At 42.3% G+C, this 25,421-nt stretch overlaps 2 protein-coding genes across 9 annotated transcripts in view; one reads left to right on the top strand and one right to left on the bottom strand.

Annotated features, from left to right (window-relative positions):
- The window catches only part of RALGPS1 (Ral GEF with PH domain and SH3 binding motif 1), a 965,034-nt gene that overhangs the window by 474,509 nt on the left and 465,104 nt on the right, over nucleotides 1-25,421 (top strand). The window lies entirely within an intron of this gene.
- Nucleotides 3,695-25,421, bottom strand: part of ANGPTL2 (angiopoietin like 2) — a 54,184-nt gene continuing 32,457 nt past the window's right edge. The window contains exons 3-5 of the mRNA XM_029614241.1: nucleotides 11,836-12,029; nucleotides 8,766-9,036; nucleotides 3,695-5,959 (exon numbers count right to left, since the gene is read on the bottom strand). Coding sequence (XP_029470101.1) covers nucleotides 5,760-5,959; nucleotides 8,766-9,036; nucleotides 11,836-12,029 — 665 coding nt within the window. The 3' untranslated portion in view covers nucleotides 3,695-5,759. The remainder of the gene's footprint in view (nucleotides 5,960-8,765; nucleotides 9,037-11,835; nucleotides 12,030-25,421) is intronic.

Raw genomic sequence — 25,421 nt, 5'->3', positions numbered from 1 at the left:
GGCACTGCTGGCAACTTCATCAATAAAGCCTTGGTGGAAAAATGTCATATACTTCTGGTACCATTGAAAAACCCTGTCTGCATTTCTTTATTCAACAGAGAACTATTGCCAGCAAGTGGAACTCCTGCATGAAAAAGGCTTCTCATTTTTCATGCTTTGGAAGGCAGTCAATCCCATTGTGCTTGGTCTGCCTTAGTTACAGCAACACTGTCCGGTCGTGAACTGAGGAAATGGAGATATTCTCTCATGGAGTACCTATTGTTTTCAAAATTGTCTTATGCAACCCTGCTCATTGGATTTCCCAGTTCTTCCAGGTTTGCCTATGCCTCACACATCATTTGCAGATGTCTTTAGCAAAAAATGGGCCAAAGCTCTCCCACCCCATCACCCATATGATTGCACAGTAGACTTAATGCCTGGTAAAATACCGCCTCGAGGTAGGGTGAATCCACTATTCATCCCCAAGACTGAAGCAATGGCCGAGTACATCCGAAGAATCTTAAGAGAGGTTTCATCAGGCCATCCACTTCTTCTGTGGGAGCAGGATTCTTCTATGTCAGCAAGAAAAATGGTTCTTTGCGTCCATGCATCAATTACTGGGTTTTGAATGCTATCACCATAGAAAACAAATATCCCTTGCCTTGTTTGACTTGTTTGACTGGCTTCAAGGAGCTTCAATCTATACCAAGTGGGATCTTTGGGGAGCATACAACCTCATACCCATATGAGAAGATGATGAATAGAAAACTGCCTTTAATATTTGAGATGGCCACTCTGAGTATTTGGTGATGCCTTTTGGCCTGCGCAATGCTCCAGCGGTCTTCCAAAGTTTTGTCAATGACATATTTAGGGACTTGTTGTATATCTCTGTCATAGTATTTCTAGACATTCTGATTTTCTCATCCCAACGTCAGTCACACCAATCTCATGTTAAGGTCATACTACAGTGGTTAAGAAGTCATTCTCTTTACGTCAAGTTGTAAAAATGCATTTTTGAACAGTCAGAGCTTCCATTCCTGGGTTATATTATCTCTGTGCAGGTCCTTTGAATGGACCCCTCCAAGCTATTGGTAATTATGGATTGGCAATCCAGCGCTTTCTAGGATTTGCTAATTAATACTCTTATTGCTCCTATTATTGCCCTTACTAAAAGAGGAGCTAATATTAAGGACTGGCCACCCGAAGCAACCCAAGTCTTTACACTCCTGAAATCTGCCTTCCTTTCTGTTCCAGTGATGCAAAGAATTGACACCACATGGCCTTCTTTTTGTAAGTCAACTGGAAAAAATGTTAGAGCTGACACCCTTTCTAGAACTTTTGACCAGGCTGATATATCCAGTGATCCTCAGTAAGTCCTTTATCTGGCCAAAATTACCACAGTACCAACTGAAATCTCATCAGGAAAGTCTTGAAATGAGTTCACGATTCTGAACTGACTGGCCATGAAGGCATCTGCAAAACCTTAGACCTCATCTCCTGCAACTATAGGTGGCCCAAGTTAGCCAAGGATGTACATGACTATACATCCTCTTGTGCTAATTTTGCGCAAGACCTATTGTCAACAGCTAGTGAGCCTATTGGTACCCCAAAAACCCAAGACTCATCTGTCTATGGGCTTTATTATTGATCTACCTGCTTTCTCTGGGCGCAATGTTATCTGGTAGTTGTCGATCGATTCTCCAAGATGGCCAATGTTATTCCTCTTGCAACCTTACCCACAGTTCTAAGCCTCTCTTAACCTTTTCTTCCAACATATATTTCAGTTACATGGGCGTCCTGAACATATTGTCAGTAACTGAGGAGTATAATTCACATCAAGGTTTTGGCATGCCCTCTGTAAATAGTTGGACGTGATATTAGACTTCTCATCAGCCTATCATCACCAATCTAATGACCAGATGGAGAGGGTTAACTAGATTCTCAAGAACTTCCTTAGAGCCCAAGTGTCAGCTAGGCTAGACAACTGGATGCAACTGCTCCCATGGGCTGAGTTTTGTTTCAATAATTGAGTCAGTGAATCCTCTGGGTCCTCTCCATTTTACATTGTATATGGCAGGAATCCTAAAATACCTATACCTCTCTACATGTCTACAGAGACTCCAGTCTCTTCCAATTTGCAAGAGAATTGGAAGAATACTCAGACTCTCCTCATGAGAGCAGCTGACTGTTATAAAAGATTGCTGACAGGATGTGTAACCCAGTACCACAATTTGCTCCTGGAGATAAGGTTTGGCTCAGCACTAGAAACATCCTACTCAAGGTAACCTCCTTCAAATTTGCTCCTAGATTTATCGGATCTTATCAGATCATAAGAAAGCATCCCAGTGAGCTACAAAGTCACTTTGTATTCTTAACTCTTTCCATGTCTCTTTTCTTAAACCACTGGATTTCAGCAAGAAAATCCCAATCCCACTCTCATCTCGTTTGCCTCTGATGCAGAGTTTGAAATCAGTGACATCGACTCCAAGGTGGTGAGAAGCAAACTTTATTACTAGGTCAGTTGGAAGGGTTCTAGCCCCGAGGGAAGGTCATGGGAACCAGTGGAAAAATCTTAGTGCACCATTGCTGGTCAAGAGGTTTAATCATTTTTTTTCTTCTTAATACTATGAAGAGGGGGCTCTGGGAAGCTTGGGGAAGGGGTATGAAATGTAACTTGCTACTGACCATGAGATGCTGCTCCTCAGTTGGCGTCATGTACCTCATTGTCCCAGGCCCAGCACTCTGTCCAGCAACCTGCTGGGTTCTCCCAGTTTGGCTCCCAATGTTCTGCTCCTCTGCTGCATCCTGCTGTTCTGACTAAGGGCCCTTTGCTACTCACCAGCTTTATAGGGTCAATGCCCAGGACTCCCCCCTCACCCCCCCCAGGATTCCCTGGGATGTGGACTGATAACATCTGCACTGCTGTAACTTGAAAGGAAGCTCACTCCTCTGGGCAGGTGCCTGAGCAACAGGTCCTGATTCTTCGTTCCTCTGCCTCTGGCTGTTCCAGATTCTGACTACCGATTTATACCTGTTAGGATAGGTTCCTACCTTGCTTCTGTCTGCTGCCTGCCCTGATCCTTGCTTGTCTCCTGCCTCTGAACAGACTCCTCCTGCTTTGACCTTGCCTGCCTAACCACATCTCTGCCTCAAGTTTCTTTACCATGTCTTAGTCTTGTCAGTCAACAGTCCCAGGGTCCATTTGTGCAAGCCTGTGACAAGGTGTAATTGTGTGCACAAAGTTTTGCCTGATAATTTTCAAAACACACTTACACGTGTTAATTTGCTTTGAAAACTGGTATAACTTGGGCACATAGCCTGTAAATTTGTGTGACCTGTAATAAAATTACCCTCTTAATGTCTTTCTCGGTAGTTTTATTTGTACTAAGGCTGTAAGAATTATAATTTTTCTATCTGTCTGAAGAAGGCACCTGTGTGGAATTTAAAAACTCTTGTATAGCTTTGTGCTTGAGTAATTAATATGTTAATCCAGTTAAAAGTACCACAATGCCCTTTTCTCCAAAGTCAATATGGCTTTCAAGGGCGCTTCTCATTAATGCTAAGAAAACATCATTTACCTCACAATAATGAATGTCTGTGCAGTGGAAAATATGGTTCAATACTAGAGTCACCCTTTAAATAAGATAATTTAATGGGCTTTCCCCACAGTCCCTCCAAATTTTCACCCTCTAGCATGAAAACTTAAAAATGTATGTACATCAAAATACCACTGTCTACTTTATTACAGATCTGTATTATTACAATGATGATCCAGTAATATATTAAACACCCAACTTTATTTATATACATCACATGCTACATCAAAGACCATCCACTGAATGCATGTCATACACTAGCCAAGACAAAATGAGGTAATAATGAGAACAAAGGACACAGATACATACTGATCTATGCTGTATAAATCTCACAGATGAATTGTGACCTGCCATGCAGTTCTGTATAATTCTTCCCATGCTTTCTATGACTGTTTTATGTTGTCTTTTTCTTTTTACTTTAATGTCAATTTTGAAAAAAAAAATATCTTACATCAGTTCATGCCAGAGAGAAAGAACATTGAATTAACTTCACAAAAGTCAAGATTTTACAAGGCAGTTACCTCATTTCTAAGTGCAGATGAAAATCCCTCACTCAGGACACCAGCATAGTCGGCTGATTGTGAACCATTGCATGTGTAACTGTTCATAATTTAAATACTATGGCCTTGTGATGGGGTATATAAACTCATCTCTGGAATAACCCAGTTGAAAACCCAGCCCTGCGGGGAATGCAGGTGCTAATGACTCCTAATTTAGTTTCGATTTAAGCTGCCTATGATAGGTTGGCTCTCTACAGTTTGCAAAAGATCCCAAAGTACATTTAGTTGAAGTTTGCTAGAAGTTTGTTTTAAGCAGGCTGTGAAGTCAGATCTGCGGGAAGCAGAGAGCAGCTTCCACGTTATTGTAGACTGTTGAGAAATACCCTGAAAAAGCCAGTTAAACCTTTTGAAGCTGAAAAAGTATCCGTTTGTTTTATAATCAAGAGATCCTGACAGATCAGGGCAGGCTAAAGCAGACCTGTCACAGGTATTAGATACTTCATCTAGTGTGTAAGAAATTAAATATGTTTTGTATTGGTACCCATCATTTGCCTGCAAAGGTGGGTAGCTTTTATTTTTTTTTTTTAATGGTAGCCATTTTCCGATTATAGTTGCTATACTACATGTAATGACTTAGTTCAACAAAAAAAAAAATAAATTGCATGGTTAACTATTTGGGGTTTATACTGGGCATATAATACAAACTAGTTATTAAAAAAAAAGATTCTACTTTTTCTGTATGTTGCACAGCTAGGTAGTTTTATTTAAAGTAAGGGTTTCCTTTTCCAGATCTAAGATCAATATTAAGAATGACAACAAGAAGATACAGTACATTCTAGAAATCTTCAGAAGAAAGCAAGTAGCAGTCTGGCTGAATTTAGAGATGACCAGAAATGGCATGGGATTTCTTGACTATTTTTTCTGGATCTGTCCACTAGTCAGCCATGGATTTCTAATGATCAACATATATATTTTTTAACTGTTCAGCTCAAGAGTCTTGATTTGGCAGGTTTGTAGTACCTTGGTAAATGAAACCACTTGGGTGACAAATGGACAGGAGCTCCTTTGCTTCTCCTTTCCTTTAAATATTTCAGAAAGATCGAAGCATGGTTTCCCATCTCTAAATTTTGAACATACTTAATGACAGCTAAACAAATAAGAGTAAAAGAAAGTGTAGAATTATTACATTAATATCCTATATCTACTGGTACATGGCTTCATTGGATGCAATTTCCTGTGTCAAATGATCTGGAGTGATGAGAACATGTCTTGCTGTACACAGGCTGCAAGTTTCAATGAAGATTAATTGCATATACACTCAATATATTTTGTATATATTCTTGTCTACATGCTGTGGCAGTATTTGTTGCGTTGAAACTCAATTTTACAGCAAGAGGTTACCACTCATCCCACAATAGAAAACATTCATCACCTTTAGGTAGACAGGATAAAGAGAATCTTGACAAATTGTTTAGTGAGCTCTGTCTCTTTTTTTGTTGTTTTTTTTGTTTTCTGGAATGATTTAAAAAAAAAAAAAATCACATTAAACAATTTCTCACACATTGGCAGTAAATGTACAGCTCCCTACATTCTCTGCTACTGAAAGTAAGGTTATTGATCTGAAGAGTCTGTGACAATTTTTCCTCTTCCGGTTTGTATAGCTTGGCAAAAACAGTTCCTGCTTTCAGTGGAAAGTGTTCGGGTTGGGTCTGATCATCATGACCACCTTCTTTAAAGAGTAAGAACCTCCTCGGAACTCAGCCCAGTAAACTCCATCCTGATACCTGCTGCGGTAGTGACCCCCACGGTGCCATACTCCGTTGAGGTTTGAATGGGCGCAGGCATTATACCACCATCCACCTTTCTGATAATGAGCACAGTTTGCTGTAAATAAATACATGGAAAAATATGCATTAAAGTTGAAATCTATTATATCCTGCTAAAAAAAAAAAAAAGTCAGTCTTCAATACAGAGTCATTTATTTCTCTTTATTCTCGCCTGCACGGCCTTCTGTCTTACTCTTTCCCATCCAGCTTTTCACCAGAAAGCCTCCATTCCTAATTTCCAGAAGTTTTCCAACTTTCTCTACATAGCATTTTTCAGATCTTCAATACTACAAAAATACAAGTCTTAAAGAGATCATACTATACATGATGGCAGAGCTGCTTCTAGTGCTGCACTTTGGTCAACTATCAAATTCTTGATACAGTTGAATTTCAGTGGATCTGGGCAAGTTTTGGGCTTCATTCAACCCCAGATTATTTTGGGATATGAAGAACAAATAGCAGTAAAAGTTGTAGGATCTGCCACAAAAAGAAAAAATGTTGGTGACTGTCTGGGGAAATGTATGCAGAAATGTATGTTCTCTTTTTATGCTTTTCACAACAGGCATACACACAAAAATACGTGTGTGCCTTTTATTCGCCTCTGATAGCCCTCAGATCCTTTTACTGGCTGGTATAACTCCAGCAAGACTGCAGTTGCGCCTGTGCAATGCCCATTAGTTTCAATGGGGCTGATTTTAACATTTGTAACGAAAAACTTCTTCACTTGGGAAAGATTAGGATAGCTAGGCAGAACAAGACTTTTGCTTTTACTCTAACATGTAACATCCATATAACATTTATAACCATAGTTACCACTGTTTTTAAACTCTGTCTACGTTTTCCATGCCAGAGCTGCTTTCTTTTTTGCACTAGGGATCATGATTTTCACCTTTTGTAAACCACTTTGACCTACTCTAGCACCTACATTGGTCTGGACAACAATCACATCATGTCTTTTCCTAGCCTAAGCATCTAGAGAGAACTTGTCAAAACTATTTCTTGTGCGTGGAAAAGGTTACTTTGAAAATTGCCTACCCTATCTGTGTGTAAAAGTACACTTGTAATGCCAGTGTACACACACTTTTACATGCAGAGATCAGAGGCATTCCTGAGGATGGAATCTGGGCGGGGTTAACACTTATGCATGTTTGCAAACCTTTGTGTACATGCACAATTTTGCAGGAAAATGTACCCATAGAAATAGCAAGTGGGGGTTTATGCGCATATTTTTTCTGGCTCTATTTTCAAAGGGAACTTTCTTCCTTTGAAAATTGAGGGAAAGTCTACAGGTAAAAAGTGTCCATAGATACACTTCTGCACAGTCTGAAAGTTGATCTCCTATTTCTTTTCTTTTATGATTTATCATCTCTCTCTCTGTTACACACACACACACACACACACATACTCATTACCTCATGCCTCATAGTTATACATTGTATAAGATGCATGCAAACTCTTTTTCACTTATTCAGTTCTCTTCTTCTCTTGGGTAACCTGAACGGAATGACCATAGCATCAGTGCCACAGATGCATCAGGCTTCCAAGGAGACTGGGATTAAACTGTAAAGAATGGTAATCTGCATGGAATCGCCATGCTTACAGAGCTGGTGCAAGGGTTTTAGGCACCCTAGGTGAACCTTCAATCTTGTGCCTTCTCCCTTACGCACCTGCCTATCAGAGACAACTCTGGCACAACATCTCCTTTTCTCACTACACACAGTATCTACCTCTCTCCTTTTACTCTCTGCCACATCCTGCATCTACCTCCCTTTGCTCTCTTTCCACTGTACCCAGCATCTCTTTTCTCTATCCTCTTGTCTAAATCTCCATTCTCTTCTTTTCCACCTTGCATCCTCCTCTTTCTTCCCTTCATAGCACAACAGCATCACACCATTCTCTTGCCCCCCCTTTTTTTTTTTTTAGTATCCTCTCTCTCTACCTCCTATCTGACCAGTACCCTCTCTCTTTTCACAAGCTCAGCAGCCTCTCTCCACATCTTCACCCACACAGCTTCCTCTCTGTCCCCTCCAGCTACATCTGTTTAACATCCATTGCCTTCTCTCTTGGGGTGCCATACCTTAAAAGTGGATAAGCGGTACCTGTAGGTTTTGTACTGCCCCCAAAATATTGGCATCCTATGCGACCGCCTAGTTTGCCCATTTGATCCTGTGTACTAATAACATCAGTGAGTATGTGGTGCCACTGGCCAGATGTTTCAGACTACTGTTTCATTGGTTTTAGTGGCTCTGTGGATTGTTGCAAAGCTTGGTAATAAGACATGGGAAGGGACCTGGGTGTTATTTTAACAATGATGGGTCTTCATAAGAACAAAAAGGAAGACTGGCAACAACAGCTGTAATAGCCTTCTAGCGGAGGTGGTGGAGGCCAGAGCTGTAATGGAATCTCAATATACTTGGGAAAGATAGAGAGAGCAGTGGTAGGAACAGGATTAAATGGTCGAGCAAAAGAGATGGAGGGATAACACTGATGCTGATATAAGTTTGGGAATTCATACACTCATCTACCCAAAGTGGTAGAGAACCAGAGAGGAAAACAGCTAGGCAGAATGGATTGGCCAATTGGTCTTTATCTGCCATTATTTACTATTTTATTATGTAACACACAACACATATCCATAAAGCTTATGGATGCCCTGGCCTCCATGGAGATCTGGTGACACAGATATGATTATAAAAGTACTTAGTCTGATTGCATACTGTATTTTCAGTAACAAAAACATCATTTGCACCACCTAAATATCTGTCATAGAATTTTGCTGCACATCACAATTTAGTGAAACAGTGTGCTGTAATATTTCAGTTGCTTTCTGTAGCTGAATTTATATAGCTTATGAAATGTCTTACCTGTGTAGACATCATGGTCTCTGTCCAGTGTAGTAAACTGTTTCCCATTGTGCCAGGTGAGAGAGTCACCAGCATTGCCATTGTAACGACCCACCTTTAGCCTGTAGAATTCACTTTCGGGCTCCAGTTTAAAGCTAGCATATTCCGCAAATACCTTACGACCAGACCAGTCTTCCATGGTTATAAGCAGTTTGTAATTGCCTTGATTTGTAAGCCAGTAAATATTTTCAAGACCCAGCCAGTATTCTCCATCAATATTACCAAATCCTTGCTGTAAACAAACAGAATGAATACAGTTAGTGCACATCATGTCCTTTAATTGGTTATCAGCCATACCTTTTCTGTTCTTTCTACTGTAGATATTCCTTACACTTTGCTGGAAAATAGAAATAAAACTACTTCCTGAAAAAATATCTGGCTGAGATTCAAACTTAATTTCTTAAGTATGTCCTATGTAGATCACCTGTAGCAGCAGCAATTAATAAAATCTTATACATAATTATACTATCTATACTGTTAAAGCATCAGAAATTAATAAAAGCAGCAAAATCTAATGGAATTGCATCAGTTTCCCCTTCATCATATAACTATGCCCTCTTTTTTACTTATACCAGTATGCATCCAAAGATCGGGCCAGTGGGAACAAACCAGCCACTCAGTAGAGAAGTGGTTTGAAAAATTGTAGAACTTAATGAATCATGCTCCAGAAAACATTAGGGTTTTAGATTTGTGATGGTATTCCCATGGAAAATGGTATGCTCAGATCTCTGTTAGGTGACTGACAGGAGCTGAGCATTTCCTAAATCCACATATCAAAATGCACAATTTTGGAGAGCATTCCAGGTTAAATCACTCTGTGGCATATAACTTGCACTTAGTCTAGTCTTTGCAATGTTGTCCTGGGTCAGAGAGCATGTGCCAGAGTTCTTCTGGAATCCTGCAATCATGGGTTCTGAATCCAGCTGTTGCCCGCAGACAATGACTCCTTATATTGCCCTGCTGCCTCCCCTGCCTGACCTGAGGAGTGGAAGACCTGACTCGGAGCTCTAACTGGGGACCTTCCACATGGGAGTGCACCGCACTTAACAAATGGGCCATTGGGCTGGCCCTCAGTTGTGTCTTTTACTGGTTGAAGGGTGGGCATGCCAGCTGGATGTTGAATTAAGTATTGGAAATATTTAATATTTATAACAATGCACTTGGATGGCAAATGATAGGGAAAATAATTTTCATGCAATCTTCTTTGGGTAAAACAGAAATGATCTTTTAAAAAATGTACACCTGAAATGTGGGTAAACTTATGTGCATATGTCATATAAATATGCACAGTATCTGAATGTAATCCGCCTCGAAGTGCCTGAAAAGCGGAATACAAATCAAATAAATAAATAAAAGGTATGTGCATAAGATTACCTGGGCTGAATGGAGGCATTCCTGGGTATGGAGTTGGGGAGGAGTATGAGTGTAAATTTTCTCAAAAATGTGTGTGCACCAAACAGCAGGAATAAAAGCCGCTCCATGCAGGTTGTCTCCCATGCCTTTTCAGAAGACATGTGGGGGTTGGGGGTAGTAACCCACTTACTACCTAAACAACTTGCTGGGCGGACCTTTGAGTCTTTATATATTTTGGGGAAGGTATTCAAAACATAGCTGGATATCTAAGTTAGCCAAATAGAAAGTGCTCATTTCACCATGAGAGAGAGAGACAGTGAGAGAGACTATCTACAAGGCCCTTCTAGTAGTAAGCTATTTATATCTCTATAGGAGGCCCACCTAGTAAGTTGAGGTGAGGTTTTCATAGTAGTGAGGGGTTAGGGGCCACTTTTACATGCAGAGTGAGACGTACGAACAGAACAGTACAGTCTTGTGAAAATTTGATGTCCTTCGGAGTGAGGAAACTCAGACAACGATGAGATTTGTACAATGTTCTCGTAACCTAGCTAGGTAACATCAAGCTAGGTGAGAGAACACTGTACAAATCTCATCGTTGTCTGAGTTTCCTCACTCCGAAGGACATCAAATCTTCACAAGACTGTACTGTTCTGTTCGTACGTCTCACTCCTCATGTAAAAGTGGCCCCTAACCCCTATACTACTACCTAAACCTCACCTCGAGTTACTAAGTGGACCTCCTATAGTAGCATAAATAACTGCTTGCTATGATGTTACTCCCAGAGGCTTGATCTCTCTCACACTCCCCCACCCCAACCACATCTCAGGCCCTTCCCCAGCCTAAAAATGCCCAAAATGGAATTTGCAAAAAAAAAAAATCACAATTTGTGTTATGGGCACATCACACAGCTTAATGCTAATGAAAAAGGTGTAATTATTTTTGGCATTAAAACTATGCGATATCATGCATTTTGGCTTCATGAAGCCAGCCCACTTTTACAAAATTCCCGCCCCTGACTCCTCCCAATCCTCCCCTTTTAAAAATTAGCATCGCACAAGCGTTATGGTGCTTTTCGCATGCATTAAGGCATTTTTTGCATCAAAACCGCTTTAACGTTTTTGATGCAAAAACGTTAAAACTGAATATCCCCAGATAAATTGCTACTTAGCCAGATAAGTCTGAATATCGCTACTTAGCTGGAAACTTTTCTGGCTAGGTAGTGCTGCCCTGTTTCACCAATTGCCTGCCCACAAGTTCCAGCTAAAAGCTTAGCTGGATAAATGACTTATCTATCTAAGTGGCAGCTGCTGAATATAGCCATTATTCAGTGGATGCTACTTAACTAGGTAAGTCCTACCTATCCAGCTAAGTAGTTTTTGAATATTGACCTCTATGTTACAATGTAAATATGGGGGGTAGATTCTGCATACTCTTACATGATTACTCTGGTAGAGTCTTTTTAAAGCTGTCAGGTACTAAAGAAAGCTTCTTTGGTTGTATGTGATCCAGACTGACCACTATAAAGGACTCACTAATGGCATTTTATTATAGTTTCAGGGTAATTTCAAAAGCAGTCTGTGTATTGTTTTTAATCTGCTGTCATTGTATGGGATGGACCATTATATAATTAGATTGAATGATTTTTGTATAGACAGAAAAGGACATGGTTGCTAGTGACCTTGTAGTTCTCCCAGTTCCTGAAAAAGTTGACAGATCCATCCAGCCGCCTTTGTATCACAGTCCAGCCTCCAGGATCATGTCTTTGGTCACACCAGACCTGCATCAATCTGTTTGTGTTGTCAGGTTTCACTAGGTATATGGTACTGGTGGTATGACCGTCCTCTAATGCTTGCAGGCAATCTCTCCATGGCCCTGGTCCAAAAGAAAAGAGTTGTTATACAACTTTGTTTTAATCATATTGTAGGTCAAAATATTTGCTACTGTGTTAATCCTTGGAATAATAAGACACTTTGGAAGTTGTGATACCTTTATTGAACCAACATACCATTTTATATATAGGACCCGATATTCAAATGGGAGATAGCCAGATAAATAGTACTTTAAGGATGTCCGAAGCCCGCCGTGGGAAATCTCGTATTTCCTGCGGTTCGTGCCTTTAAAATTCGGGGAGACCCGAATTTCGGTTTAGTGCGCGCTAACATTTTTTCGTTAGCGCGCACTAACTGGGAGTTAGTATGCACTAAACCCAAAATGAATTTTTCACAAAATTTCATGAAAAATTCCTTCGGATTTCAGGCTCCCTGATCCAGGATAAATGCACATCCCTAGTACTTATCCAGCTATCTAGCAGCTGCTGAATATCATTCAGACATGCATGCTGACAGATGTTTCACTTTAAACCCCTGAGGCAGGAATATACCAAAACATCAGCTGATGTTGGGGCTTTTGATATATAATGTTCATGTGGGTTTTGAGAAGGAATGTTCATGTGCTTTATTGAAAGACTAATATGACCTAATTTGGTGCTACATTTCAAAAAACTTAAAAAAAATGTTTCAATTTATGACAGCACTTCATTATCTGGGATGAATGATTGAGAAGTCTGGGTTGTCTACTCCAGTTCAAGCACTGATTCAAGAGTTAGACTTAAAATTTTCCCGACTTGGCATCCCTTTATATAAAATCTTGACACCTTCTGTGCTTGTTAGTGTTTTAATGTCACTATCTCTTTGTTTCGATTGGATATTATTTTTCAGCCAGAGAAAGCATGTGTGGGTTTGACAATAAAAATCTATGTTCATTGTTGCCTCCCCCAGCCTAACCCCATCCCGGAAATGCCTTTCCAGAATGTGGGTTGAAGTAGGCATGTTGTTGAACAACACACATACTTATATCTGCATATAAGGATGGTAACTTTCAAATGCAAAATGAAAAGTTGCTGACTTTTCCTGACTACAGAATGTTCATAGTTAGAAATGCCAATGCTGCTGGCTAAATTCAGTTTTGTTCTTTTGGAGTCATCGCAGCCTCACTCATTGGTGATTATGAATATATGCAAAGCAGTGTTGAACTGTTCCTAGTGCAGGACTAGTCAGAGTGACTTTTGAGGTTAAATGAGGAGTATCAGAATACTGCAACCTCAACTGAATTTTGGAAGGAAGCCAGAAATACGATCTCTCATCAACAAACCTTCTTTTCCTTTGGAAAACAATAGGGTCCTAGTTGGCTTTGGCTTCTAGTCAGGATACAGGATTCACCTTTTGATAATGCACCAAAAATAATACTATAGTTTGAGGCTTAAAAACGAAATCATGTAGACAGTATGAGAACACCACTGTTTGTGTTCTCTCAGTGATATCTGAAGATAGATGCAGACAAAAATACACCCTAAATCATTTCATGTAAACATTTAGGAGGTCATTTTCAAAGTCACTTAGGTGCATAAAACACAGTTTAATGCACACAAGTGGTTCTTTGAAAATAGCACCAGCGGGGGTGTGAGTAAGAGTATGCGCATAACCCGATTACATGAAAACTTTAGCATGAACTTACGGTAGACATTCTGGGGGTGGAGTTGGGGACAGGGATAGGACTTACGCACAGACTTTTGTATTTTCAAAATTCCGCACGTTTACACGGAGAAAGGATTCTAACTCCAGGCTATTTTTTTTGACTCGGCAGTTCCTTCCGAGCTGCCGAGTCAAAAAAAGCTTTCAGCTCGATCAGAACCGGAGCTGGGATCCTGTGCCATCAGCCTTCATTCCCCAACTATCTGGGGATTTTTGGCCTCTATTTAATATCTCCCTCCCATTGCAGCAGCTACAGTCCTTGCCCAGAGGCCATGCACTGGGGTTTCTTCTGAGCACTAAATCCATCAACTGCTACCATTGCCTGAGGACTGTGACTCCCCCAGGGGCTGTGAACGTCGAGTCTGCAGCATTCCTCGCCCTGGCTCTCCTGGGGAGCAGAGGACCTGAACCGAGAATCAACTCCTGGTCTCTCCTCTCCTCATGTCCGTACACAGCACAACCACTGAGCTACTGATCTGGCCCAGCTATAGGCAATCTTTATTATACAAGGCTGTGTATCGCAAGGGAATAGATAATGATTATCCATTACATGAAGCATTACAGTCTCACACCTCACTCGTAAACAGAAGGAGCTGATTTACCACATAACATAAGAAGTTGCCATTCTGGGTCAGACCAAGGGTCCATCAAACCCAGCTTCTTATTTCCAGCAGTGGCCACTCCAAGTCTCAAGTATCTGGCAAGTACCCAAACATTAAATAGATCCCACGCTTCTGAAGCCAGTAATAAGCAGTGACTATTCCCCAAGTCAACCTGATAAATGGCAGTTTATGGACTTCTCTGCCAGGAACTTATCCAAACCTTTTTAAAACCCAGCCATACTAACTGGGTATGGCTGGGTTTAAAAAAGGTAAATCTCTCGGGTAACCTGCCCCTTTAAAAAAGGTAAATCTCTTGCCCACCTGCCAACGGACAGCACCAAAAAGTCCTGATAAACTGTTGGTGCAATTTGAGACTGTTACACTGGATGAACTCCAGTTGGGATGTGGCATGGGTCCAGTTTGTGGCAGCAATTTCCAGGATCAGGTTTGAAGCCCCAGCTGGATTGAAAGTGGCCTGCTTTACTGGTGTGTGGCAGACGGGCTGTTTTGGAATTGGGGGGGGGGGGGAGTATTTGATTTGTTTGACCTATTGTGCTGTCCTAAGTTGTATGAAAGAGGGTGAATGTGAGAGGAGTGCCAAATAGTCCTGGTTGTCCAGTTTAGTGCGCACACCTCCCACTGCACATAACCTTGGTTGTCATATGTAGTGCAACACGTTCTTATATTAGGTCATATTGACATTATAGGATGAAGAGAAATACTGTTAAGGGAAGCTTAGACAGCAACAGCTTCACAGTAATAAGAAATATACAAGGTTGTTAACTTTTTGTAAAAAATAATGTTAAAACCATGTGGGCCTTAGATGGAAAGCTTAATTTCTGGTCCAGTGCAGATTATAGAAGCATCCAGATGCTCTGTGAATCAAGAATAGAGTCTCTGATAGGCACCTAAGAAACAGGACAATGCTCCTTTTTATGGGATTGCTGTAACAGGCAATATAATTTCAGATTCATTCAAGGTATTCCCATTAAAAATAAAGATGAAAAGAATAATTCATTGATTGGTAGGTGAAGTCCCACTGCTATGCCTAGTTTTGGAACACACGCTATTGACTTATGCGTCCTCTTTCTGAACTGCAAACCTCCAGAGGCGCAATGTACTCACAGAGGGGAATATACTCACAGATGTTTTTTAGCTTCTCTTGACTACAAAAGTACCCATTGACAAGTCCTAATTCATCTTAAAGCTAGTACAACTTGATGGTTCATGCTTTGCTCTTAGTAAACAATATAAAAAGAAACTAGAAATATTTAAATGTTAAATAAAGTTGAACTGTAATTGTAGACACCTGTGGACTTAACTGGGGTTTACTCTGGTCTTTTGCACATGTTTCTTTGGGGTTTTCATCATTCCTCTAGAAAGTTGTAAAGAATTCATGTGCCGGTCTGGTTTGTTAAGAGAGCATATAATGTTTGTTCAAGAAATGACAGCAGGAGAAAAGTATTTATACGATAGACTCGGGAGCAAAGTAATTACACATTAAAAAAAACTTGATGATGTCACATATTGTACACAGAGTTAATTATTATTTCAAGCGAGCTTGGTTTTACGAGTTAAGCAGCAGTATGATATGTATTTTATTTCCTTTTCAAGAACATTTTCAGTAGTGTGCCAAGCTACAAAGTTACACACATACTTGTGGAGAGCAATTTTCAAATAGCAATTTGGCCATGGAAACTGGCCTGTCTCACAATTGCCCTGTTCTGTGCTGCTGACAGTACATACAAGCTCCCACAGCACGCATACATTTAGCTGGATTTAAAAGAGGCGTTCCCAAGGATGTGTTTAGGTCCAAGGAATAAAAAAAAAAGCAACCAAGTACATGTGCTATTTTACCCCTCACTTCCTGTCACTGCTCACTCAGGGCCGGATTTTAAATGCCCTGCGTGCGTAAATCCGGCGCTGGCACGCGCACAGCCCTGGGACGCGCGTAAGTCCCGGGGCTTCGTAAAAGGGGCGGGGAGGGGGCGGGACCGGGGTCAGGGGTGGTTCGGGGTGGGACCGGGGGCGTGGCACCGGCCCGGGGGCATGGTCGAGGCCTCCAGACCAGCCCCCGGGTCGGGTGATGGCACGCCAGCAGTCCGCTGGCGCGCACAGATTTACTAAGCAGGCATAAATCTGGCAACAAAGGTAGGGGGGGGGGTTAGATAGGGCCGGGGGGGTGGGTTAGGTAGGGGAAGGGAGGGGAAGGTTGGGGGAGGGCAAAGGAAAGTTCCCTCCGAGGCCGCTCCGATTTCGGAGTGGCCTTGGAGGGAACAGGCAACGCGCGCCGGGCTCGGCGCGCGCAGGTTGCACAAATGTGCACCCCCTTGCACGCGCCGACCCCGGATTTTAGAAGATACGCGCGGCTACACGCGTATCTTATAAAATCCAGCGTACTTTTGTTCGCACCTGGTGCACGAACAAAAATACGCCCTCGCGCAAATTTATAAAATCTACCCCAGCGAGAGCAGGCTGCAAAGTATATGGTTTCTTTTAGCATAGGTAGTATCTCTTTAAACATTAGCTGCAAAGTATGAGTAATAAATATACTGTACATATGCACTTTGCAACAGTTCCGGCTATTGGAAGATTGCCCCTCTAAGCACTTAAATTGTCTGTGTGTCAAGTTATTATGCGGCTACATGCTGCCCTAACTTTACCCATTTGAAAACGCCCTAAATTATGTGCTTTACCTACATGTTGGTTATGCAGTCCCTTTCTGAAATTTTAAGTAATGTGCATAAATTTGGAACAAACCCCTGGAACGCCTCTTTCATATGTGGCCAATTAGGAGCACAATGGGGGAAATTTTAGAACTGCTTGCATTGGTGCAAAATCTGTGGGTACTTGTTACCCAAGGACTTTAGGCACATATTTTCCCTATGAATATAATCCAATTTGTTTGGATAGATTTTCTGAGAAAAATTACTTGCATATTTTTGAAAATTAGGCAAACCCCTTCCCAGTCTCACCCCTGGGAACACCTCCCCTTACTGCATCTCCCTTTTCTTAATCCCACCGTTGGGAATACCCCCCCCCCTTTCTATGTGCATAGAAATCCTGTGTGCCTACCTTTACCCACATTTGGGGGCGGATTTTAAGAGCCCTGTTCGCGTAAATCCGGGCGGATTTACGCGAGCAGGGCCCTGCGCGCCGGTGCGCCTATTTTACATAGGCCTACCGGCGCGCGCAGAGCCCCGGGACTCGCGTAAGTCCCGGGGTTTTCCGAGGGGGGCGTGTTGGGGGCGGGCCCGATCCGCACGGCGTTTTCGGGGCGGGACGTAGCGTTTTGGGGGCGGGTCCGAGGGCGTGGTTACGGCCCGGGGCGGTCCTGGGGCGTGGCCGCGCCCTCCGGACCCGCCCCCAGGTCGCGTCCCGGCACGCTAGCGGCCCGATGGTGCGCGGGAATTTACGTCTCCCTCCGGGAGGCGTAAATCCCCGACAAAGGTAAGGGGGGGGTTTAGACAGGGCCGGGAGGGTGGGTTAGGTAGGGGAAGGGAGGGGAAGGTGAGGGGAGGGCAAAAGAAAGTTCCCTCCGAGGCCGCTCCGATTTTGGAGCGGCCTCGGAGGGAACGGAGGTAGGCTGCGCGGCTCGGCGCGCGCCGGCTATACGGAATCGGTAGCCTTGCGCGCGCCGATCCAGGATTTTAGCGGATACGCGTGGCTACACGCGTAACTACTAAAATCCAGCGTATTTTGTTTGCGCCTGATGCGCCAACAAAAGTACGCCAAATCGCGCTTTTTGGAAATCTACCCCATAGGGCGGGGAAATTTTCAAAAAGCTCATTTTCAGGGGTAAAGCACTATTTTACCTGTCAAAAATTACCCTCAATGAGATGATAAATTTTAAACAGGTGCGTGGATGCACACGTGCGCTCTTTCAAAAGCCTGCGCCCAGGGATGTGGCCATTGTATAACATACTCGCGTATATGCATGCATGTTGTAAAATAACCTGAACGCACATACATGTGTGTGCAATTTTAAGTGGGCGTGCACCTATGCGTGCAAATGCCGCTTCTACCACGCAAGTGGGGGAAATTTAATAAAGCATGCTGATGCCATTACCAGTTTTCCCAGTTCATTCCCAGTTTGCCCGGGTAAGGGTTAGGACTTCCAAACCCCCCTAGTTTAATAGCCTCCCCTCTCCCCCGTTAGCCCCTAACTTAAAAATCCCGCAGATCTATCTAGAATGTTTTTACAACTTGCATGTCATCCAGAGCAGAAGTAAAGTTAGACGGCTGAAGACCCAGCACATGCCTTTGCGTGTAATTATATATACACTAATTTCATTGTGAAATCCAGGAAGGCTCCACCCATTTTTGGCAATTTTTCATTTGTGCACGTAGAGGCAATTACATGTGTACTCGGCTGGCTTTAAAAATCCGCTCAGCGTGAGCCAGCCAAACTTGTGCACGTACTTCTGGTATTGGAGCGGACTGGGAGGGAACTTTCCTGTGCCTAACCCTACCCTTCCTACCTCTTCCCCTCTCCTTCCCAACTCCTACCCCCTACCTAACTCTTACGTTTTTAAAAATGTTTTACCTTGCTGCTCTTCTGGAGCAGCAGTAGATTCTGCGCGCCGGCCAGTTGCCAGCGCGTGTTTACCCGGGACAGCGTCAAATGTTGCTGTCCCGGACCACCCCACCCCTCCGCACTCAGACCCTGCCCTGGCTCGTCCCTTCTGAGAGGCCTGGCACTTGTGTGCGTATTGGTGGTTATGCGCGTGGCTGGGCCCTTTAGAAAGTGCGTGCAGCGCATGGGCGTAACCACCGGTACGGTAACCACCGGTATTTGCGCGAGTGGCCCTTTGGAAATCGACCCTATACTGTATATGGATTCAAGAAAATATACCTGTCAGACAGGGACACACACACACAAGGACATGGGGACAAACACACACAAGGACATAGGGACACACACACACACAGAGAAAAAATGATCTCACAAGCTTTCTTCCCTTAGGAAAATAGTCTAATAAAGGAAAAAAAAATAAAAAGTCTAAACTAAGAAAACAGACAAAAGGAAAGATAGAAATAGAACAAAATAAGTGCAAAAGCCAAATAAGTTAAAATGCAATTTAGCAAAAAGAAAGAAGAGAGCAAAAAAGAGCAAGAACTAAGAAAGGAGGACATTTTTCCTAGCTCTTAAAAGGTTTGAATGTCGTTTAGGTTTTTTAAACCAATTTCCACCCCTGCCAGTAATGTTTGTGGACTTCTGCTCAGTGAAGTGCACTAAACCACATCTTCTGTTCTCATACTATGGAAAAATCCAGTAGCACTACTAGTCTAATCGCTGAGGAGCCATTCTAAAAAAAAATAAAAGGATTTTCCATAGGTAAGCAGCTGAATTAGCCATGCTGTCTGGGTACGTCCTCCGTGCCACTAGGTGGCGGAAAAAAACGGACGTAGTGGCACAGAGGACGTAGCCAGACAGCATGGCTAATTCATCTGCTAACTACAGAAAACACCGTTTACGGTAAGCAAACTTGCTTTTTTTGCCTTTGCAAGTTGTTTTTAGCAGGCCCAAATCATGCAGATGGTAAGTTTATTAACTGCCCACACTGATGCAAAGTATGCTGGGTACATTTTACCTGCAGACTTTGCACCAAGGGAAATTGCTTGCATACATTCCCTTTGAAAATTATCCCAGGAAGACTGCCCGAACACATTTATACCCACTAATTTGTGTGGGCAGTTTTTCTGTATTTTTGAAAATGTAAAAGTATGTTCTTACGCGCAAATGCTCCTCAGTCTGGCCTCCGGGAGTGCCTTCCCCTACTGCTGGTAAAGTCACATGGGTAGTGTCACTACATATAGAAGTTTACCTGCACGAAGGGAGGGCAGTTTTCTAAAAATTCATTTCTAGTGTAAAGCACTGTTTTACCCATGGAAATGGCTTTTAAAATTGCCCTCAAATTGGACAACTGGATTGACCAAACCAAGGTTTTAAGGCTTGTGTATAAAGCACACTATACAACCAATAACTTGTGCATATAACAGGCTTCTATAAAATGATTCTGAATTGTCTACTTTGCAAGGAGAAATGGGTAAAATAATTAGCAAAAACATTAAGTGTTTTTTTTTTTCTTACTTAGCTGCATATAATAAACCCAGTGTATGGGGGTGAGGGAGGGGCAGATTCCATTTTTTTTAATGATTTGAATTCAAGACCAGCAAAACATGTTTCATAAAATGTCCTTACATCTAAGAAGGTTTCCTTGTCTCTAATTTCTCCGAGCACAGCATTTTCTATTTGCTGAAACTGCACAATTTTTGTATCCAAATCCAGAAGAGCAGGCAGTTCTGCATTCCCTTCTGTTACCAAGGGTCAACGCATAACAGAAATACTCTTCATTATATATAGATGTACATGCATTTACTCTAGTAGGAAAGACAAACATCAGTTCATGGATATTCTGCATTCCTGTTCACAGTTCCAGATTAAACATCATTACTTCAAGTCACTGATTGTGCTTTGACCTCCTTGGGCAAAGTGTGTTTTGGTCCAAATTCTCGAAGTGTCTAAATATTTACCAAAGCAAACTGTACCTAGCTTTACTCATTTTAGAAAAATGTGTATTAGTACATGAATATTGTGTAAAGAGGTGCCAAAATACATAATTCTACCAAATGCTGTTAATCTGATTTATGCAACTTAAAGACAAAATTTAAGTTTAAAAAAAAATATTTACGTGTGTTTTGTCGTGGGAAGCAGAATTGTCAACGCCATATGTATGGATAAATAGCAGTTTACGAGTATGAATTGGCTGTTTCAAAATGACCTTCCCTCAGTACAGCTAAAAGTACTCACATTCCATAACATGTACTTACAGTTACATATATGGGAGGCGTTCCCAGGGCCTGTTTTGGGTGAGATCAGAAAATAGCACACGTGGATTGTAATTTCAAGTCTATGCATGTTATTTTCCATGGAAAATCTACCTGCACGAATAGTAGGTGATAAAAGTCCATGGAAACTTTAAAAGAAAAGTGCACAAACACTTTCTCTGGAAACTTGGTGCAAAGCCCGTGGGTAAAAAGCATTCACAGACTTGATCCCACTGCGGACTTCCCCCAAAGTTTCATGTGCTTAAATTCCTGCTCATTTAAGTCCTTAAACATAATAATATTTATGTAGCATCACATCACATAGTAACATTCATAGTAATATTGTAGCTGATGGCAAATAAAGACCAATTTACCTATTCACTCTGCCCAGTTATTCTGGTTTCCATTGCTAAGGAGGTATCCCAGGTGCCATTCCTAGAAACGAGATCACTTAGGGGTAGATTTTTTTAAAAAGCGAGCGGGCGTACATGTGCACGCGCTACCCGGCGCGCACACATGTACGCCCGATTTTATAACAGGCACGCGCATGTTATAAAATCCGGGGTCGGCATGCGTAAGGGGGTGCACAATTGTGCACCTTGTGTGCGCCAAGCCGTGCTACCCTCCCCCGTTCCCTCCCAGGCCTTGGAGGGAACTTTTATACCCCCCTACCCCACCTTCCCTTCCCTCCCCCTACCTCCCCCGCCCTTTCCCCCCTACCTTTGACGTTGTTTTTTTTTTATCTCGAAACTTACTTCACTCCTGTGGCTGAAGTAAGTTGCGTGCGCCGGCCAACTGCCAGCACGCGATCCCCGCCCCTTCCCTGCCCCTTTTTGCAAGCCCCGGGACTTACACACGTCCAGGGACTTTACGTGCGTCGCCGGGCCTTTTTAAAATAGGCCCGGCGCGTGTAACCCTTTTAAAATCTGGCCCTTATAGTCTATCACTCCTTACCCAAATCAGTTTGTATTGACTTCCATATTGACACTCTACTGTTGGTTTGATGCGCGTGCTTCATCCAACATCCGGCAGCTTGCCACCAGTTTATCTTCCCACTATGCTTTGTAATAAGCTCACTAGCTACCAAAACTGAGGCTATTGCCTGAACATCTGGCCGCCTAGGTCCTATGACTTTGCTGCACGAGACCTGTGCACCACCAATCTATGGGCATTGACCTGATTGGTTTCTGAGGAGTTTTAATAGTACCAACCCAGTTACCATATAGCCTGTGGTGCCACTAGGTCATGCTTCCTTTATCTGCCCCTTGTTTTCTTTTTATCTCCCTGCTGAATAATACTCAACCACCACCAGCCTGCCAACATCAGCCTAGTAGGTTTCTGCTGAGTTGTAACTTCTTGTTCTCACCTGGCTAACCTGTGCTTTGTGATGTGATTTGGTCGTGCTTCCTTTATCTGCTTTTTGCTTTCTTGTTATCACGTCTCCCCTTGCCTCTCTTCTTGAAGGAGTGAAAGTTAGGTACTTTTCTGCAACTTCCTAACCCTGTTCCTACCACTGTCCTTTATATCTGTCAAAAGCATGCAAGAATTACATTACAGTACACCACACCACTTCTAGTAGCTTATTCCGGGCATCTACCACCATTTCAGTGAAAAGTATGCTCTCATAGTTCCTCTGAACCTTCCTTCTGCCAGCTTTATGTCATGACCCTTTGTACTTGAAATTCCTTTTCTATGGAAAATTGAACTTTTCTGTAGTTTATTGGAACCTGCCAAATATTTGAATGTTTCCATTATATCCCTCTTTTTCTTTCTTTCTTCCAGCAAGTACATTTTACGTGAATCAAGGCTTATTAGACTTTGTCTTGCAGGTCCAGTATCATTTTATTAGCCCTTCTCTGAATGGTTTCCATCTTCTCAATACTCTTTTCAAGATGCCGCCTCTAGAGCTGTATGAAAGCCTTAAGCCTAAGGAAATATTTTTGCAATAGATTTGTCTAGTGTGCCAATTAAAAATAACATAGGCACATTTTTAGCAGGATTGGACAGTGTCTACTTTGTTTTACTATATTTTTCTAGTGTCTTGTGTTCTACAAGACTACTGTAGTTCTGTTTGTGTTACTGGATCAGTGCAGGTCATACATCTAATTACCATTTCACTTTTTACACTGGACAAAATCAAGAATATTCGAGATGGAAATTTGAAGTTCTCCCCCCCCCTCCTATAAATAAATGTGTTTAGCTACTAAAGGAGCTGGTATTGGCCATTTTTCCTTTCTTTATTAGCCACCACTACTAGTGATCTGTGAGAAGGCTGGCACAAGTATATTATTGTTGGAATTATTTATTTATTTGGAAGATTTATTCCCCATGCTCTACAAAGTTCGAGGCGGGTAACAATAAAACATTCATGCAGTATAAACAGTCATACAAAAACAGAAAAGTAAAAGACAATGTAACTAAAATCACATAACATGTGCCTTTAGAAATCGTTAAATGCTAGGAAGGCAAAGGTGCAGTGACTCCGCCTCTAAGCTCCGGTGGCACAAAGGCTTCCTCAAACATATAGGGGCCAATGCAATAAGGAGCACTAAACCTATCGCGGGTTTTTACTCGTATTTAGCATGGGTTATTTGGCACTAATGTAGCCCCCTGGTATGTAGAAAGGGCTTTAGCCCAAAACAACCCACAGTAAAAGTCCCACAACAGGCTTAGCTCAGGTGCCCCTTTTTTTCGCGCACCTCACGTAATTTTGTACCTGCTATTTGTGCGGGTACCTGAGATAGGGGGTGGGGATGGGGGAGCAGAGGGAGTTTAATGGCGCCTGCTCTCTTGAAAAGGTCAAGTGGGTGTGCTGTTTTATTGCTCCGACGTAGACACCCCTGCAGGAATGCCTCTTTTTAACTTTGGATAAATGTATGAGCATTGTGAAAGCTTGCGCAATACTTACAGCCAGGGAAAAGGAGAACAATTTTCAACCAAACCATTGTTTACCCCAGCAAATGGCTTTGACCATTGTCCTCCCCAAGGATGAAAGGGAACTTTTTGGGCCTGAACAATTTGTCATTGGCAAGTTCTTTCCACCTCTAAAGGTTGTGTGTGTAGTTTATTCCTAAGCCAGGAGCTCCTGAAAACAAACGTTCCCAAGTATGACCTCAAGGCTGGTTTGTCGATACTTTAAGACGTCAGCGTTCCAGACTGCGTACTAAGCCTTGTCTGTGAAGGTGGCCTCAGAAGTAGAGCCTGTCTCCAGCTGAATTTATTTTCTGTCACTGCTTGTTGTTGCTGCCAGATTAGGACATTACTAGCTATTTCAATGGTCTTTTAAAGTGGTAATTGAAGATTTACGAGATTTCCTTTACCAGACTTTATATAACGTTTTGTGTTTTGTTTCTTGCATAATCCGTGACATCCTTGCAGTGTGTATTAATCTTTATGCGAGGGTTCAACATGTATAACTGCAGAGTTTTTTCCGGCTAGCTCACAATGGAGCCAGCTGGAAGAATAGCACCATTGATAAGTTAATAAGGGGTGGATTTTCAAAACTAATTAAAAATCCCCTCTCCCCCCCCCCCCCCCCCCCCAAATCTGGCTAAATTTATGCACATATATTCACAAGATGCACAAATGTAGCCGGTTAGAAAAGGGATAACTCTGGGGGAATCCTCAGGGTGGCATTGCGGCATTAGCAGGCCTAAATCTAGCCAGACAATTGTTACCTGGCTAGATTTAGGAGAATTTTCAGCCACAGAGTTTAACCAATTAGACTTGGCAGAAAATTCAGCTCAAGATGACCGGATAAAATTACCTATTTATCTTACCAGCTCAGCAGGTTTTTAAAAATGGACCCATAAAGGTTAAAATATGTCAGCAGACAGCTAGTGGCTCATGAATACTTTTTACATGCAACTCAATGCACAGTCCCTTCTTTGTTTATTCTTTCCAGGTTACTTAACACCTTGGCTTGGAAGTGTGGAATTTCAGCTGATCAGAGTGATACCATTGAACTGAACTCATCCCATTAATTAAAGCCTTAAGGCCATCTTATATCCTGCAAATGAAAACTATTTTTTCTCTCAAGCATGCTGTCTACAATTTTGCTGCGCTTTTGCCTAAGGGGGCAGGCAACTTCTTTAGTGGTGACAGTGATATTCCATGGCCAATCACCTGGAAATACAAGAAAGTTAGGAGCCCGCTCCATTCACTGCTGTAGTTGGGGATTCGAAAGATTCCTTCAAGGCTTACTCGCTGAAAGAAATCCGTACTGCTGTCCTCTGTGCCTCCTCCACCCCTGCTTCCTGGTTCAGCTGTCCCAGTCTCAACCCTTCCCTACCCCCAGGCTT

Source organism: Rhinatrema bivittatum, chromosome 8, assembly GCF_901001135.1.
Source record: "Rhinatrema bivittatum chromosome 8, aRhiBiv1.1, whole genome shotgun sequence".
Taxonomy (NCBI): domain Eukaryota; kingdom Metazoa; phylum Chordata; class Amphibia; order Gymnophiona; family Rhinatrematidae; genus Rhinatrema; species Rhinatrema bivittatum.
This window is presented reverse-complemented; position numbering and strand designations above follow the sequence as displayed.